The sequence below is a fragment of the Tribolium madens genome, unplaced genomic scaffold (assembly GCF_015345945.1).
Source record: "Tribolium madens isolate multiple individuals breed KSU strain unplaced genomic scaffold, Tmad_KSU_1.1 Scaffold_71;HRSCAF=194;Tcas5.2_LG6, whole genome shotgun sequence".
In the NCBI taxonomy this organism is placed as follows: domain Eukaryota; kingdom Metazoa; phylum Arthropoda; class Insecta; order Coleoptera; family Tenebrionidae; genus Tribolium; species Tribolium madens.
In genome coordinates, this window is record NW_025401041.1 from 4,276,402 (window position 1) to 4,295,942 (window position 19,541).

Below are 19,541 nucleotides of genomic sequence, written 5' to 3' on the forward strand. Positions count from 1 at the left end.
TTTACTAAAACAAAAAATCAATAATATTTTTGAAAACTGTAAAAAAAAACAAGGTTTTCGTTTTAGTTCATTTTTTTTCAAGGTTTCAGGAATTTTGAAGCTATTTTAAAAATTATTTTTATTTCTACAATGCTATTATTTTTACCATGTCAGTTTTTCAGCTTCATCATCTCATTTTTTTGTAAATTAAATTAAGTGAAATCAATTTGTAACTTAATTTTGGCATAAAATATGTACATTCTAGAAACAATAAAATACGATTTTCAATTTAGACTTGACAGTAAAATATAGTTTTTCCTGCAATTTCATTAAATTTTCCATTCGAGCACTTAAATAACCACTAAAGCATTTATTTTATGCCTACCAACCGCCACAACCCAAAAAAATATTTTTTTAATGAAAAAAATTTCCTTTCAGTTGGTGGATTCATCCAAACCCACATCCGCAACGTGCGCGCATCCGCCAACCCCGACAAACAACTCGCCAAACAACACTTGGGTCAAATCTCCGTCCCCAAAAAATACCCCTTCGACCTTCGTAAATACTCAGCAAATGGCGAATTCTCTTACAGTTTTGATACTCTCGGTATCGCCAATTCGATCGAAAGCAACATCATCTACTCCCAAAGCTCGTTTTTGCCTCGTTCTACTAGCCTAAACTTGACTGCGGAAGTTTTCGGCCACACTTTAAACTTTTTAGACATTCAAACACGTCAAGAGAACTTGGACCGTTTAGTTGAACATTATTTGGGACCTAAAGGCTTGCTTAGGGCCAAATCTCTACAGGAATTGTGGGACGGGACTGGCCCTCGTGTCAGAAAACTGACCCAGGAGTTGGACAGTCGATTAAGGGAACTTCTAAGGTCGCGTCGTGACCTTTCAAAGGCCGAAATTGAATCAATCGGAAAACAAGTCGATATCAAAACGAATGAACTCAACAAGGATTTGGATCTTGATTTGAGTGTCAAGGCTTTCGGTTCGGAAGTCCTCTTCTTGAACCTCAACGATGATGTCCGCAAGTACACCCCGGAAGCTGTCCTTGATCAAATCTTAGCCGGATTCAAGCAAGGTCTTGATAAAATCAAACACTTCGATGAAACTCTTCGAAGTAATCTTCTTTTCCTCGATGCTGAACTCTCCTACCCCACATCTTCTGGTTTTCCTCTCCGACTTGGAGTCGAAGGTTCTGCCAACCTCCAACTCAAAACTGCCGGTTCTTTCGACATGAAACAAGGCCACAAAGTCAAATTCACCCTAATTCCAAGTGCTAATGTTGAAGTTTCCGGTCGTTTGACTGTCGATACTTTAGTCCTCGAAAGCGGTCTTAAGGTCATCTCGACTTTGCATACAGCCACCGGTGGTGACCTTACTTACGAACTTCTGAAAAACGGCGAAGATATCAAATTCTCCTTCCCCGTTGAAAAACAAAACATTCTTTCGGCTAGTCACGATGTTGTTTTTCATAATCGCGAATGGGGGGCTCCAGAAGTCAACACTCCATTGAAATTCGCCCAAAATAAAGATTTCTCGATCTGTTTGGACCAATTGAGTCCTTTCATTGGCTTGACTTTCTGTGGGGAATTCACCGGACCGAATCTACAAGGACAGAAAGTACCACTTTTACCATTCCCATTCTCGGGCGATGCTAAACTTGCTGTCACTGTCGAAAAAGAAGACTTGTCCATGTACCACTTACGATACGAGTACTCTTTGGGTAAGTTGGATGATTTTAGGTGTAGTAAATCACTCTTTATTAACTTTAGAGGGACATGAAACTGGCCTTAAAGCCGTACTAGAATCCTTGGGAAAAAGTGGGCAAAAAAAGGTTGCCCTAACAGCTGACGCCTTCCTCCAACCAGAAAAATACTTCAAGCTTGCCTTAACATCCCCTGTCACTTCAGCGGTTCTCGAAGGCCGTATAACTCTATCAGAAAGTGAAAGGTCACTATCTTTACGTTTTGACCAAGACAAGAACGAATATTTTGGAAAAATTGGAGTCACGGTTCAAGGTTCTCCATCAAAAGCCATCTACAAGCCAATAATCCAATACAAAACACCTCAAGATTCAGGTAAGTCCTTTTAAAAAGTTTCAAAATCTTTCTAACTCTAATTTAGCCCTTCAAGTACCACCCTATAAAGTTGATGGCCAAGTAATCGTCGAACACAACGGTCCAACAACCACTTTTACATTAGACAATGTCAAATTGATCATCCCGGACCAGAAAACAATCACATTTAATGGAAAATTCGGTCATGAACCTGAAACTGTCTTCGCCGACTTGACAGTTTCAGATGGTAACAGTAATGCAGCTTTCAAGGGCAAACTCCATGTCAACGCTAATCTTATCAAGTACAATGCTGAACTGAAAAACTCACTAAACCCGAGTGCAAACATCCATCTTAAGGGTGAACTTGCAAAATCGCCTGAAGAACTGAAACACTTCTTCCAAGTGGCACATGGTGGTGATTTCAGTAACAAAAATAGTATCTTCACTTTGGAGAATTCCTTCAAACATCGCAACAAAGGCCCACAGGACTTTTTAGTCGATACCAAAAACAAACTTTCGTATCCTGGACTTGGTGCTAATCTTGAATTTGAATTCCAACTCAAACCTAAAGCAGTGGAGTACGATCTTGATGTCCAGTATGGTAGTACCAAATTTGGTTCGGAATTGGAATATGAGCATAATACAAAAAGTGAAGGTACCGAATTTAAGCTCGATTTCGGAATTTGGGGTCTCAATAATCGAGTCAATATCAAGGGTAAAAGAACAATCTCTGGTGAGCAATCCCACATTGAAAACTCCTACGAAATTAATGGAAAACGAACGGAAGTAAATGGAAAAGTCAGACACCATATACGACCACAGGACGTTGACATTGGGGCCGATTTGGAAATTAAAGTACCCCAACATAATACCCCTTTCAAGGTTTTAGCCGACTTCAAACTCAACCCCAACGAAATTGATGCTTCGAATAAAATCACCTCCGGTGGTACCATCTACATTGATGCTTTCCTTAAGGCAAACAGAGCCGGAAATGCCAATGGTAGCATCAAGGTTAATTTGAAAGGACAGTTGGTGGTGACTGGGCAAATTAAGGCAAACAAAGGTAGTGGAAATGGTGACTTGGAGGTTGAATTACCGGCACAAGGACGCAAGAGCAAAATCGATAGTACTTTCACAGTCCACGAACCCAATTTCAACATTGTTGTCAATATCTATCCTGTTTTTGACAAGGACAAGTCAAAAAAAATCACTTTCTCGACTCAAACTACTCTGAAGCCTCACCAAATCGACTCAAAGAACTTTATCGACTTCTTTGGAAAGAAACTAGAAGCTAATGTGAAAGGTAATCAACAAGGAGATTTGAGCAATGGGAAAATCAACGGCGAAGCTGAGGTCACTCTTCCCAATCAGTGTTATTTCGCTGGAAAACTCGACCGTCAATTGAAAACCGTCGATCACGTTCTTAATGGTCAAGCAATTGCAAGTGTTGAATATCGTCCCAATAAGAACCAACCCGGTAATAAATTCACCATCAAGGGTCACTTGAAAGACACCAACCCCACTGAGAAAATCTTTGATGTTAATTACCAAATCTTGGCAGAATCAGCGAGTGGTAAAAACCTAAATGTTGATCTTGCAGTCAAGAGAGTACCACAAGGTGACAAATTCTTTACTCAAATCCATAACAAGATCTATGGTTCGGAACTATCAAGTCCTATCGAAACCAACTTCAAGGGTACTTGTACCGGATTGGTGGGCTCATATGAGGGTACTTCCACGTATGCACCTTTGGGTAAAGTCGCAATCAAGGGTAAACATGATATTAGTGGTTCAGGGAAACCAATTTCTGGTGATTTTGACATTGATGTCTCCTCCACGAGTGAACATTTGAAAAGTTTGAAATTGGGTATTGGAGGTTCGGTCCACAAAACCGACTCTGTTGACGTCAAAGGTAAAATCAACTTCTTCGGTGAAAATGCAAAGGGAGTTTTTGCACAGTTTGACTCTGATGGTGAAGTCAAAGTCAGTGATAAGGAAGCTAGGGTTAGGGGAATGGTCAAATCGGGGAAATTGGACCCGATTTCAGTTTCCGGAGGTATCAGCCGACTAGAAAACAAAGAAATGAAAGGCGATTTACGGATTGAATTCGGTAAAGGTCAGAAAATCAAAGGTGATTACAGTTTAATTCGATTACAACCACACGAATACAAACTCGATGTTAAATTTGACACACCGACTGAAAAATTCAAGAATAATAGATTGCAAGTCCATTCGAAACGCAATGATGCCAATACCCACCACCAAAGTGAAGTTATTTTGACTTCTGATGGCAAAACTTGGACGGCTAATACCGATTTAGTTTTATCTGAAATCGCCCCAAGTGTTGATATTAAAGTCAAGTGTCCTGAAGGCAAACTTCGCCAATTCTTGGTCAAAATCACGAAAATGAGCGACCGACAATTAGGAGGCCAACTCAAAATCGTCAACCAGAAGGAGAATTTCCTCCTCGAAGGCACAATTGATGCCAACATTGAAAACATCGACGATTTCCATGTGAAAATCACCGCCAATGCTCCCACTCTCAAAGTTGATAAATACGTCATTGAAGCACAGAACAAACCGGCAAAAACCGGACGAAGAATCCAAGTGACGGCCAAATCCGGAAATAAGAACATTTTAGCCGGAAGTACGAGTTACACAGCGAGGGAAGAACACGGAAAGGCCATCATTGAAGGCTCCGGATCGTTCAAACTCCACGACGAGACGAAATCAGCCAACTTTAAATACATTCGTCAAAATTTGAATCAAGCCAAGAATGGGGAAACCGGTATTGAAATCTCATTCGACGCCAGTCTTGGAAACAAAGCCATCGATGCTGAATTAAAGGTCACTGATAAACAATTCAGGATTTTGAACTCATACTGTGAGGAGAAGAAACAATGTGCGCATGTGGAAGTTGATGTCAAGACTATCGTCAGTGATGTTAAGGCTTTCAATCAAGAAATCGAAATTGCAATTGATTTACGCAAATTGGGGTTGTCGCACGAGTTTGGTCTAAAAGCTGTGACCACACGCAAGGAATTTGTCTTGGACCATACCGTCGATATGCATTTCCAAAGTCAGGAGAATAGTAAATATCAATACAGTTTGTATGTCCATCCCAAGGAAGCAGGAGTTAGTTTAACAACCCCGAAACGTATCATCGCACTTGAAAGTAAAGTCAACGTCCCATCGAACATTTTGCAAGATGGTGGATCAGTTTCAGGCGAAGTCGTCTTCTACACAGATAAAAAGAACCAACCGAATAAAAAATCTGGTCTTATTTCCTATCTCAATGTCAACACCAAAGGTCAAACTTTAGATGGTGAAATTAAATTTACAAATCCAGCTTTGAAACGGCCACTCTTGATTAGTGTCAAGTCAAAATACGTACCTCTATCTTACGAAGCTATGCTCACTTTTGATATTTTCGCCCAACCCGACCAAAAAGTCGTGGTGGTACACAAGGAAAAATGGTCAGACCCTAAAGACTATAAAAAAATTGAGGCCAATACCATAGTTGAGGTCAAGAGTGCAGGACTCCATCTCGATGTTCACTACGAGGAGTATCTCGTAGCTTCGATTGAAGACCACCACTACAAGGGAGGAGTCAAATTGAGATATGCCGGTCCTGGATCCAAACACGAATCAGCCGCCTTTTACGAAGTCACCCCCAAGGACCTAAATACCGGTGTCAAACTTTTCAACCATGATTTAATCCGTCTCACTTCCAAATACAAACTTTCTCAAAATCATCAAGTTTTCGATAGTGAGTTATGTTGTTACAGTTACAGACCACTCATGAGTCATCTTGAGGTGAAAAATCTCAACACTTTGAAATACTCAGTTTTTTGCAAAGACACACCAAATGACAAACTTTTGATAAATTCGGGTTTCAAACCTGGCGAAATTGCTGATTTTAGAGCTGAAATCATCAAAGGTGGAAAATCGCACGAATTGGGCCACGCCACTGTCAAATTAGACGATGCCAATTTCCTCAAGTCTGATTACAAGGTCCAAGCGAAAAACATCGAAGAGTTGCTTTTCAAACCGATCAAGGAAGTAATTCAACGCGAGGGTGACGAATTGACCAAATTGTCATCGGAGTTGAGTCAACACGGTCAAAAAGAATTACAAAGTTTCAGTGAAGTTGCCAAACGTGCCACTCCTGATATTGCCCCACTTCGTCAATACTACACCAGCGAAATCAACAAAATCAAAGAGGAAATCTTAGCTGATAAAACCATCAGAGATTTGAGCGAATTCCTCCACAACATTCTTTCAGTTTTTACTCAAGCTTTCGGCGACTCTTTCAAACATTTCAGCGAATTCATCGAAAACATTTATGTCAGCTTTGAGAAGACTTTCGGTAACATCATCCAAGTCATCGAGAAAGAGATTTTACCTAAACTCAAAGTCACTTGTGACAAATTCCTGAAACTCTTTATCCACGCTGTTGATGTTGCCACTCATGCTGTATTGACAATCGGTGTCCAAATCGCCGATATTGCCGACAAATACCAACCTGAATTCCAACAATTGGCCAATGTTATGGGACAAGTCAGTCAAGATATTTTACAAGCAACAATCAATTTGTACGGTGCTGTAAAGACTGTTATTATCGACCAATGGCAACAAATTTACAACGAAATCCAATCAATTCCAGCTGTGGAACAATTGAAAGCCGAATATGAGCAATATGTCAAGCACGGATTACCACCACGTGAAAACATCGCCAACACTATTAAAGATCTATTATCAACTGTTAAAGATTTAGCACCAACTGAAGAACTCAAAGCTTTCATCCAAGCCATCAGTGATTACGTTTGCTCTAAAATCAACAACCAGCAAATTGACGATAAAGCCTCCATTGATAGAATTATCCAATCGGGAGTTGCTAGTGGTAAATCAATTGTTGCTATCTTAACCGGAAGTCAACCCATCCCAGAGTTACAAAACTTCCAACTTCCACTTCCGGCGACTCTTCTCAACCGAATTCCCAGACTCACGGCGTTCAGATTTAGCCCATTCTCATTCATCTTAGGCGAAGAATTGTACGTTTCTGACTTCTTCCTGTCACTAGTGAATAGACCAAGAAACTGGATACCACCATTCCCACGTAAGTCACAAACCAAATGAAATCAATTGGAGTTAAATCTGGTCGTTTCAGTGTACGGTGTAGTAGCACAAGGCCAACACATCTTTACTTTTGACGGTAAACATTTGACATTCCCTGGAAAATGTAACTACCTCCTTGCACGTGATGCCCTCGATGGTAACTTCAGTGTGATTGGTAGCTACAAAGATGGGTTCCTTGAAGCCATTTCTTTGACCCAAGGCCCAGATACCATCACTTTGAAAAAACACCGACAAGTCTTATTCAATAATGGTAAGTCTCTGATTAAGTAAAATAACGGTTATAACCGTTTTTCTTTAGCACCAACTGAACTTCCGATCCGCAAACCCAACATAGCCGCCTACACCAACGAAGAACGACTTGTTTTAGTGTCAGATTATGGTGTTCAAGTCATTTGTGGCCCTGAACTTTTTGTTTGTTCGGTAACCGCTTCCGGTTTTTACCACGGTAAACTTAGGGGTCTTTTGGGTAACGGTAATAACGAACCTTATGACGATTTCACCCTACCTGATGGTAAAATCGTCCAATCTGAGAGCGAGTTTGGTAATAGTTACAAGACAAGTTCTGGGTGTCCTGCCGTTCAGACGGTGTCCCATGAAGGTCACCATGCTAACCCATCATGTGACAAACTTTTCGGTTGGGAATCAAGTCTTAGATACTGTTATCCGTTTGTCCCCGTCGAAAATTTCAAAATGGCGTGCGAACATGGCCTTAGTTCCGGTGTGAAAGACACAGAATTTGCCGCTGCAGTGGCGTACGTTGCTGCTTGTAACCAACATGGAATTCCAATAAGAGTACCACAACAATTTGGTGAGTTGTAGATTTAAATTTACTCTGGTATAACCGGTTTTTCCCCCAAAACAGTCAAGTGTTACAATGGTGACAAGCCAACAATGGTCGGTCATGAATTCACGGTGAAAACTCCAGGAAAAGAAGCCGATATAGTAGTTCTCATTGATACCAACAAAGAAAACGAAGCAACATTCAAAGAATATGTCCAACCATTAATCCAACAACTGACCCAAGAACTAAGCTCGAAAGGTGTGTCCGATGTTGAATTCCATATTATTGCTTTCGGAGGCGAGAATCATTGGCCGTCACATATCACCACTTCCGGTGGTAAACTAACATTCAAAGGAAAGGCGCCAAATTTGAAATTCGGGGAAAACCCGAAAGACGAACTCTTGAAAACCGAGTGTCCCCACTTGGATAATTTACTGAGGTTCATTAAAACAGTCTGTACTGATCTTAAACTAGCCTTTGGACTCGACTTACAAGCCTTGACTTATAACGAAGGCCTTGAATATCCCTTCAGAGCCAATGCGATCAAATCGATCATTGCTGTGACAAGTAGACCGTGCCAGGTTGGCCACCTCTACCCCGTAAGTAGCTTAAAAACCCCAAAAAAACAATTACGACTTGCGATTTTAGTTGCAGCTCCTTCGCACGTTGTTGTACAGAGGCAAGACCATCAACCTCAACTTGATCACACCCATTGATCGTTCAGGGGCCAAATCTGAGGCTAAAAATATCGTTGGTTTTAACTCAAGAAATGTTTATGCTATGGGTTCCACCAAAAACAAGATCAAACATTTTGGTGATTTGGGCAAAGAATTGACTTATAACGACTATTGTGTTGACTTTACCGTCCAAAATGATGGTAATGTCTTTGTCAGCGACCACATCCACTTGCAACCCAAAGCTTCAAGAAAACAATTTGTCCAATTGACTTCTCATGGTATTGTCGAACAATTGGTAGGAGTTGAGAAGAGTTACGATTGTGAATGTAAATTTGTCACGCCGTTCAGTGCCCAAAATGTATGCACACTAACTTCAAGCAAAGAAAAACCAGCCGTAAGTCAATATTAATTAATCCTCAATTAATTATTTTTCATCATGTTTTTTCTTGCAGAAAAAAACTGGCACCAAGAGTTAGATTAAGATTTATAAAAATTTGTATAAATATGTTGTAATAATTATAACACAGATAAAATAAACGTTTAGAATTATTTCGTGGTTTCATTTTTTGTGGCAATGTATACATCGCTGAGTTGTGACATGTGTTGTATGAAAGAATAAATATGACACCCTATAATCGGGTGGTAGACGATTTCAAATTTATAGAAACATGTAAAAAGTCGTGGAAAAAAAGACGCTTCAGATGTTAGGGTTGTGGGAACGAATAAAAGAAGGGTTGAAAAAATTAGAGGGTGCTTATCTGGAAAGTGGCGGGTGATTTATTGACGTGGCAAAGTGGAAGAGAAAATGTGTTAAATATTATAAAGGGTAACGTCATCAAAGCTGTTTTTAATTTCGGGGAGAAAAAAAATGATCCTTTGACGACAATAAATTGCAATTTTTTAATATTGCAATATCTTTTATCTAAGTGCAATCTTAAAATTTCTCCTTTTCTTTGTAAAAAAATAAAATTGAAAGTCAATTAGTGAAACAAAATCCCTTGGAGGTGCATATTTCTATGGTAATAACAACCAGGCGTGTTAATGACATTTATGCTGTTTTTATGTAGTGTTTTCTCATTGGTTGATTGCACGTGGCCATTCATTTTTTATTACCCCGGTAACTCGATATCATCCAACATGCACTTGTCGTTACTCCACCGACTGAAACAGCCTCATCTTTAAAAAAGAGAACGAACCAAGACAAATGAGACGTGTCGTCATGGTTTTTATCCCCGCGTTGATGATTTTCACCCATTTACCAGCGTTTTATTCGTCCCATATGTCGTCGTCAAGGTGATGCAAACAAAATCGAATCAACAGGTGTCATTGTGTTTACCCAGCCTTCTTTCAATTTTAAATATAGACACACAAAGCCTCCTGCTTGCTGTTTATCGTAATTATAAAAGTTTCTTACACGACCCATTCTTCTGGAGTGGCTCGTTCCGAACACGTGTGGTGCAAGAAAGATGAGGCAAAAAAATGTGGAAAAAAATAAAAATACCACACTAGAAACGTAAAAAATCGTTGTTGAGTTTATAATGCGAGCACAGCCATCTTCTTCATGTACATATTATATTTATATGAATCGAGGTGGGGACGTGAAGGGGATTAATATACAGCTGGTCCAAGTTCTATTGTTTTTTGTAGCGCGCGACTGTTTTAGAATTTCAACGAGCCGGGGGATGGCACGATATACTACCAAAAAATTTCAAAGAAAAACAAAATTAACACAGATGGGCGATGAATGAAATCGAGTCCATTCTCAAGTGCAATTTACTCAAATATGACATTCTACCAATACTAAAGAGCAAATTATTAAACAGTGACAAAAAATTGATTTTAAAAGCAAGTTTCACATTTTTAAAGTTTAAAAAAAACACTGTTATTTACTCTGTTTTGAAACAGTCAACATTAATAATACTAATAGTGATTAATGATTTCCCTAAAAACTCAAAGAAATAAATAATTTCTAACTTAATTGCATTATTTCGATGTACCTACTCGTACCTAGTTTCAATTAAAAAGTTTATTACTTTACTTCTTAAAAATTGTTATTTCAGAAAAAAAATTAGTAAATGATTTCTGACTTCTCCAAAAATTGATTATACAGAGAGTTCCGTTGTTATTGTTACAAATTTAAACAGGAGATAAAATATTCGATTTTAGGACAAAAGTTTCCTATTAAAATGTATCGAAAAATACTATGCAAGGGAGCTACACCTCCTCAAGGGGGTGCACCTTTTAATGAATTTTTCCAATATTTCCGAAATTATTTTAGATAAAATTACAAAATTTGGCACAGATGATAAACTTTATACACCTAAACGAATTCTAATATTCCTAAACTGACGGGTTTAGTATTCTAACTATTAAAATTTTGAATTTCATAGTTTTTCATAAAAAAGGTCATTTGCGTTTTTACGATACAACTCACCGATTTTGAGTAAAATCAGTTTTAAAATTTATGTTACAGACCATAAACAGCATAAAAATTAAAAATTAAATTCGTTTTAGCGTTTCGGACGCCCCTGATTAAAAATTTCGACATTTCATTTTGGAATTCGTTTAGGTGAACCTATAAATAAAATACCAAATTTTGTAATTTTATCTATTCTGAAATATTATTAAACGCCCTTTAAAAAAACATCCCTTTTAAGGGGTGTAGCTTCCTTACATAGCATTTTTCGAAACATTTTTATAGGAAACTTTTGTTTTAAAATTGAATATTCTATCATCTATTTAAATTTGTAATAATGAAAACGGAACAGCCTGTATACCAGATTTCGGCAATTTATGTCCACTCTCTAGTTTAAAAATCTGTGATCCTGTGTAGAAATTATATTCTGAGAGCATAAAATAAATTAAGGAAATAGTAGATTACATACAAGATGGAAAATGTATCATTATTCCAAAGGCCCAGATAATTGGATAAAACCCAAAAATGACATTTACAATAACATTTTTTTAAATAATAAAATATATGTTTTTCTGTCAAAGTTGATAGATTGATAATGTTGCTATGCAAACAAATTGAGTTTTAAACATTTAATGGACTCCTAACCTTGGTAATGCTTTATAAATTACTTCCCAACCAAGGGATATGTAATGACAAATTACTACCATCACATTTTATTTAGTGAACTATTTTATTAATTTTTTATTTTTGGACAAAAATTTTTCATAATAGGTTATAACTTAAACTTATGACTAAATAAACACTACACTAAGACTTTCAATATGTCTGTTATCAACGTATGTAAATATCTCAAACTCAAAAAACAAAAAAAACAGCAAATTAAATATTAAAAAAAACAAAATTATGTTCGCCTACAATTTTATTTTAAATCAACAGAAAACTAAAAAATGTTAAAAAATAATGGTTTCAACTGATAATAATCGAATCTGAAGCACAAGTTAATTTTTTAAAAAGTTTTAAAACAAATTATTTTACAAAACCAAGTCCTTGTTTCATAATCGAATTAAAGGGACTTTAAAATCAATGTTGGTTTAGAATGTGCTGATTGATACGGATTTGTTGACAAAAATTTCACATTCTAAACCAATATTAATTTTAAAGTCGCTTTAATTCGATTATTAAACTGACCCTAAACAGTCAAAGTGATATTAAATACCAAACATTAAAAAATAAAAGTTTCCAAATTTCACAATACGGAAAATATACAAACTAATACACATCGATAAAAAACATCGTCAAAATTTTTATGTTGGATTAGATTTTTTAACGGAATTTGCAGATTGTTCGTCTGAAAAACTACAGTAATAAAAAAAAATTAAATTTTCTTTAATATTAAAAAAAAACATGTCATAAACTTATACAAACAGCTCAGATTACCTTACCACAATGATAAAACAACAATACTCCGAAACACTTTTCTAAAAAGATTTATTTAAAATAAAAATAAAAAAATAAACAAAATAAAAATGTATTCTCTTACAAAATAATTTTCTTTTCAAAACGCCAAAGATTTTTTGAAAAAACACAACACACAACTTTCAAGATATAAAAACCCAATAAATAAATTAAATTATTCTCTCCAAAAAAGTAAAAAAGCGCTAAGAAAAAACTGAATAATAGTGATTCAAAAGGGTCGGACCACCGGTTACGCGGTGAAAACGCAAATAAAAGCTCATAACTGTTTCAACGCATGTTTTTGAAAATATTAATATGAAAAAACTGAATTATTAATTGATTCAATTATAAAAATCTGTGAAATATAAAATTTCAAATAATAAAAATTCATTATTTCGTAAAAATTGCTACAAAATCATTCAACAAAGGACAAAAAATTTGTGTATACCAATTACGAAATGAATTTAACGTTAGCGCAATTCGTCTCCCGAACACTCCGAAAGTAACCGATTAGCGTTTTTTTGCCGCCTCCGAATAACCGCTTAAGACCATTAAGCCCGAAGATGTCATCTCAATTTATAAATAGCGTTTAAAAAGGCAACACACACACTCGAGTCAAGCGCGCGTCATTTCAACCCTGACATGTAACAGTAAGTACAATCATCACTTATCTTCATTTTTTAACACCTCCAATTCCAGATGTTAAACACAAACGAAATGATCTACGAATCACCACCACCGGTGGTTCACCTAAGCCAAGTCGAATTAATGGAGAAATTCAATCTCGCATTTTACGAAGGCCAAAACTCAAAAAGCGACATTCTGACTTTCGACGAACCGGAAATCAAAGACGACTATTTGATCGATTATTTGATATCAAACGGGAGCGAAAATGAAAATTTTGACTTTAACGAATTCGTGCAAACCTTCGACGAGAATTTATCACCAATTTCGGAAAGTTTTTCGGACATTTTTGGACCCCCAAGTACGGATTTGGACGACATTGATTTGGATTTTCAAGACTTGGATCTTCTCCCTCCTGTCAATTCCTTCGGGACTTATCTTAGGAGTCTTCCCGAAGACACTCTAATTTCATCAAATCAAGACACCAGAGCCGAATTCGGACACTTGATTGGGACCCAAAACCTTAACAACAATTGCATTATTGAGGAACCTCTTCCTGATAACCAAATCGTCCTCCCTCAATCCGAGGCGCTCCTCCACGATGACCCCCTCCTTTTCGAGACAAGTGAAGTGACCTCCTCCACGACCCTCCAATGTCAATGGGAGAATTGCTACCAAATCTACGATTGTCAAACCGCTTTGGTCAAACACATCGAAAAGTGTCACGTGGAAGTGAAACGAGGGGAGGAATTTGCTTGTTTTTGGGCAAATTGTCCTCGAAAAATCAAGCCGTTTAATGCCAGATACAAGCTTTTGATCCATATGAGAGTACATAGTGGCGAAAAACCGAACAAATGCCCGGTAAGTAGTTTTTAACACATGTTTTTGACACCACCTGGGCCAACTTAAAGTTCAGTGAGCCTTGGAAAATAAACAATGATGAAAAAAGAGCGTCGGTTACATCATCCCAACTAAATTTCGGTTTTTTACAGTTCGAGGGTTGTAATAAGGCTTTTTCACGATTGGAAAACCTGAAAATTCACCAAAGAAGTCATACAGGGGAACGGCCATACCTGTGCCAATTTCCCACCTGTACCAAAAGTTTCTCCAACAGTTCGGACCGAGCAAAGCACCAAAGAACACACTTCGATACGGTGAGTGTCTCAAAAAAGTCATTTTTTTTTTCTTAATTGCTGTTTGCAGAAACCATACGCGTGTCAAGTGGTCGGTTGTACAAAAAAATACACCGATCCTAGTAGTCTAAGAAAACACGTCAAAAACCACACAAATGAAGAACAAATGTTGGTAAAGAAGAAAGGCCAAGATGAGTGCTTCGATTCGAGTTATGTGCGAAAATTCTTCGACCCAAATCGACAAAAAGCAGTCAAAAGTGACAAAAGCCGACTTTACACCGATCATAATTATTCTTCCGAAGAACGAAAATACGACTCGGTCAATATTAGACAAGACTTAAAGAATAAAATCTCTGAAAAGCGGTTGCGGAAACTGTACTGAAGCTCTTGTGATAGAATTTGTTATATATTTTTGTATTTTTTTCTATTAAAGTTTTATAATTATTGGGTGTTTATATAATGACATTTAACCGAAATAACCTGAAAAGTAATGAATTATAAATGCCGGTTTTTTTCCGTACAAAAAACACAAACAAAATAAACCGAAAACAGGAATAAAGGGAAAACTCGTAAACAAAACGAATAAACTTGAGTGTTTTACGTTGAAGGTTAATAAATTCTAAAAGACAGATTTTGATGCAATCCCTAAATTAACGGTAATTCGTGCAAAATTCAAGGGATCCGAAATAAAAAAATTAACAATTACAATTCACAGGTAGAAACATGAATGAAAAATGATGACGCATAACACAAAACAGAATTTAACACTAAAGTGCCATCAAGTAAATTAAATAAATGTGACATCATGTAATAATAATTCAAGTAGATGAATAAATATTTAAAAAAAATTGAAAAAATTACCCTAATTCTGCATTTGAAACAGTGTTACGTCACTCAAAATCCGAGAAAATTCAAATTAACGTCATTTCCGCTTAGCAACGGTATACGACGTAATCACAATTACAAAAAAGACAAGAAGAAAATTATTTAAAAAATCAAAAATGACAGTAAATTAAGCGATTGCGACTTTTCCAACTTTACAAAATCACAACAAAAAAAGTGAAACATCATTCGTTGGAGAAAATTGACTCAAGTCCTGAAGGAGTAAGAAACATAAAAATACAAAAAAATCAATAAGAAAAATTGAAAATTGAAGCCAACACTTCGAAGAAAAAATTTTACAACTGTACAAAACCGTATTCGTATAAATTCCAGGGAAAATTATTTATTATTTGTGTTATATCTGGAAAAATTTTAATGGGACCCTAAACCATAGCATACTAAACGTTTTTTTGCTTAAACTATTTATTTGCATTTTTATTTGAATATTTNTTTTTATTTGAATATTTATTTGAAAATATTTTTTTTTATCTTTTTGAGTTCTGAAAATTTTTTAAATTTTTTCAAATGGCAACCCAATATAAAATCTTTTTTTTTACAAAAAATATGACCCAAAATGACAGCTATCTACATTTTATTATTTTTTTTTTCAAAATAATAAGTTGCCATCTTGGAAAAAAATGCCAAACTCGTTAATAAAACACAATTTCAAAACACAATTTGTTTGTTCATTTTCTGAAAGCAAATAATTGCTTAGTTCCATACTTTTTGTTTATCCTGCACCTAAAAGTTACTTGGAGGTGCCACCAAACGATGGGTATGGTAATGGCCCCACAATAAAAAAGAGAAAAAAACGGTTGTTGTGTAAAAAATAGACATCCTTTTTCAGGTACTTAATGAAACTGGACTGTGATAATTTTAATTTTACATTCACGTGCACTTTTCTCACACTACCAACGCTAAAGTAGATTTAGATGTGACAAACACATTTACCCTTACCTTACCTTGAAGATAACCTTACATAATGAATGTAAATTTTACTAGACATCTTGGAGGAAGTAGGAAAACTGCCATATTTAACTCTAATTTTAAGAGTAGATAACAATTAAAAGAAATCGTTAGTATGTTATTTATATCCTATTTTATAATTCATGTTAGAATATGATTACAAGTTTCTGGTCTAATCTTGTTCAAGTTGTTGAATTTTTATTTTGCGTTCCTAACCTATACCTATTTATGCACAGATCGATTAAATTTATAATTGGAAAAAATCGTAATGAAGTAAGTGTCCCATCTAAAGGAAGTCTCTTTTACATAATAAATGTTCATTTATTCACAGCGATTGAATAATGTTGTCAGGATATTTTAGGCGCTACTCAGTGTCTGATTTGGTGAAATTTACAAAGAGAGTTATTTATACGAGAAAAAATGAATAAAACATAACTTAGTTTAAGATTTGTCCATCCACTAGATTTTTCACATCTAAAATCGGAAGATAATCAATAATAATGGTGTGAAAACTGAAAAGCTCAATGAAATAAAGGTCAGCGCATCCAAGTCGTGCAAAATTTCAAAGTTCAACAACCATCACTTTGCAAACAACAAAAACAACCAATGAATAAAACAGTAAACAAACGAAACGCACACGAATTAATTTCCCTCTAAAAAAAAATCGATTTTCACCAGAGTACTACGTATAAATAAATATGTAAGTGAATGAGTGTCGTGCATATTTCCTGTTGTGTCTCCCATTCAAATCATTGATGAATGAAGAAGGAAAAAAAATTGGACGCAAGTGACGCGTTATGAACGTCAGAGGTTTTCTTGACTAAGGCCCGGTCCAGCAATGTCCATCAATGGTGGTTAAAAATTCGTCTGGACCGGCCAATTACATAAATCTCCAATTTAAAACTCAATCATAACCAAGGTGAAGGGGACATCAAGGTGACTGAAATTAAAGTGAAAAATTCACACGTGTTGCGTGACCTTGAACGCAACTTTTCCGCCCTCTATCGGCGAACATTGACATTTCCGTATGACACGAACTGAATATGCATGGTTGTGTCATATATGCCGATTATGTATTTTGATTGTTTACGCCGGATTCGGGCTTATGTATGAATTTAGTATGCAAATACGTTTTGGTGGACCTGTGACCATCTGACCTAATGCAAAAAAGATCAGCTGAATTATTACCGATATATTAATATTAATAATGGGCGAATTATGTCAAATTGATGACTGAAATGCTTATTTGGACGGTAATTGACGAGAAATAGGAATTTCGTCCGGTTATGAGACTTTCGCAGATTTTTTTATAACCTTGTTGAATGTTGACAAACGTTCTGATTAAAATTTCGGGTAGACGAAAAGATTAATGACATTTATGTAACGAGACGACAGACGGAACATCCAAAACTCTCATTTTTCACATGGCCTTATTTTAAAACCAGAAACAGGTACACAAAACCCGATTTTGCAAAAATATACAACACAGCCTGTGTATTTTTTAATACTTTAAACTCATTTCCTACATTTAAGACATATCAGGTGAATAAAAAGTATGGAACCAAACGTTTTTTGCTTAAACTATTTATTTTTTGAAAAAACTAATTGATGAGTGATAAAGTACTATAAAAATGTGATGATTTTACAAGAATAAAATTTTTGAAATTTGCTTTTGTTTTTGAGTTCTACAAAAAAAAAAATTTTAAATGGCAACCCACTATAAAATCATTTTTCTCATAAAAGCTATACTTCAAGGATTACAACTACCTGCTTTATATTTAATTTTTTCAAAAAAAATTTTTCACATAAATTGCAATTTTGACAAAAAAAAACGCATAACTCAAAAACAAAACAAAATTTTGTTCTGAAAATATGATCAGATTTTTTAATTACTTTAATTTATATTAATTATTATTTTCTGGAGGTAAATGATTAAAAATAAAACCGCTTGGTTCCATACTTTATATTCACCCTGTATGTGCAATAAGTAGTTCGGATTATGGAGGTTCTACTGTAATAAATATTTCTGCTACGCGACCTCGATTTTGAAATACAAAAAAAAAAACGGTTTTCGAAAAAAAAAAAATACATTTAACACAAAAAAATACCAGTAATGAGCATTAGTACTCTTAATACTCAAAAATCCGAACAAAAATCTTTAAATTTAACAAAAAAATCAATTCAACCATTTCAAAAATATGGGTAGTAAACATAGTAGTTTATTTGTGAAGCGCATACTTACATTTTACAACTGTCAGTAAAAGAAAAAAAAAAGAGTAAAAAAAGGTATTATTAAAAAAGATGCAGGAAAAAACTACTTATACCGGGTAAATAATAAGTATGGAACCATAAACTTATTACTTTACGATAAAATAATTAGTGCACTGTAAAATACTATAAAAATGTATCGTTTTTCAGGATTTAGTTTTTTTTAGTTTTTGGATAAAAAAAACATACCGCTTTGGTTAAGTTCGTAAAATCTGATGAATTCGAAACACAACTTTAACAATTTATTAGACTACTGAATAAAAAGAATTTTATTTAATTAGAGGTCATTTTAGATCGTAATCTTTAATTAAAAAAATATTCAGATGGGTTGTCATTAAAATAGTAGATTATGTTATTAAGAATAAAAGTGATTGTCTATGTGGCGAAGCTAAACGTTCATTTTGCCGAACGGAGTAACATCCGAAACTCTCATTTTTCACACGTACATGGCCTTATTTTAAAACCAGAAACAGGTACACAAAACCCGATTTTGCAAAAATATACCACACAGTCTGTATATTTTTTAATACTTTAAACTCATTTCCTACATTTAAGACATTTGTGCAATAAATATTTCGGATTATGGAGGTTCTACTGTAATAAATATTTCTGCTACGCGACCTCGATTTTGGAATAAAAAAACGGTTTTCGAAAAAAAAAAACATTTAACAAAAAAAAATACCAGTAATGAGCAGAATTAGTGCTCTTATTACCAAAACTCGATACTCAAAACTTGGAATAAAAATCTTTAAATTTAACAAAAAAATAATCAATTCAACCATTTCAAAACTATGGGTAGTAGTTTATTTGTGAAGCGTATACTTACATTTTACAATTGTCAGTACATAAAAGAAAAAAAAAGTAAAAAAGTTATTATTAAAAAAGATGCAAGAAAAAACACTACTTATACCGGGTGAATAATAAGTATAGAACCAACTTATTACTTTACGACAAAATAATTAGAGTGCAGTGTAAAATACTATACAAATGTATCGTTTTTCAAGATTTTTTTTTTATTTTTTTTTTAGATTTTGGATAAAAAAACATACCGCTTTGGTTAAGTTTGTAAAATCTGATGAACTCGGAACACAATTATTAAACTACTGACTAAAAAACAATTTTATTTAATTAGAGGTCATTTTTAGACCGTAAT

The 19,541-nt window shown here is 35.2% G+C and overlaps 2 protein-coding genes across 2 annotated transcripts in view; both read left to right on the forward strand.

Annotated features, from left to right (window-relative positions):
- The window catches only part of LOC123008405 (apolipophorins), a 13,042-nt gene extending 3,849 nt beyond the window's left edge, over positions 1–9,193 (forward strand). The window contains exons 5-12 of the mRNA XM_044404188.1: positions 418–1,713; positions 1,763–2,068; positions 2,115–7,166; positions 7,218–7,436; positions 7,485–7,994; positions 8,049–8,566; positions 8,616–9,038; positions 9,097–9,193. Coding sequence (XP_044260123.1) covers positions 418–1,713; positions 1,763–2,068; positions 2,115–7,166; positions 7,218–7,436; positions 7,485–7,994; positions 8,049–8,566; positions 8,616–9,038; positions 9,097–9,120 — 8,348 coding nt within the window. The 3' untranslated portion in view covers positions 9,121–9,193. The remainder of the gene's footprint in view (positions 1–417; positions 1,714–1,762; positions 2,069–2,114; positions 7,167–7,217; positions 7,437–7,484; positions 7,995–8,048; positions 8,567–8,615; positions 9,039–9,096) is intronic.
- Positions 9,194–13,105: 3,912 nt separating this feature from the next.
- On the forward strand, positions 13,106–14,710 carry LOC123008410 (zinc finger protein GLI1-like). The gene is made up of 4 exons (XM_044404194.1): positions 13,106–13,165; positions 13,215–14,000; positions 14,132–14,293; positions 14,343–14,710. The coding sequence occupies exons 2-4, from the start codon at positions 13,215–13,217 to the stop codon at positions 14,652–14,654; spliced, it is 1,260 nt and encodes a 419-aa protein (XP_044260129.1). The 5' UTR covers positions 13,106–13,165; the 3' UTR covers positions 14,655–14,710.
- Positions 14,711–19,541: the final 4,831 nt, after the last annotated feature.

Excerpts from the sequence above, each read along its gene's own strand:
- LOC123008410 (XM_044404194.1), top strand. The coding sequence starts at position 13,215 with ATGTTAAACACAAACGAAATGATCTACGAATCACCACCACCGGTGGTT. Across the intron at positions 14,001-14,131 it reads AAAAACCGAACAAATGCCCG|TTCGAGGGTTGTAATAAGGC; the intron begins GTAAGTAGTTTT and ends GGTTTTTTACAG. Across the intron at positions 14,294-14,342 it reads AAAGAACACACTTCGATACG|AAACCATACGCGTGTCAAGT; the intron begins GTGAGTGTCTCA and ends TGCTGTTTGCAG.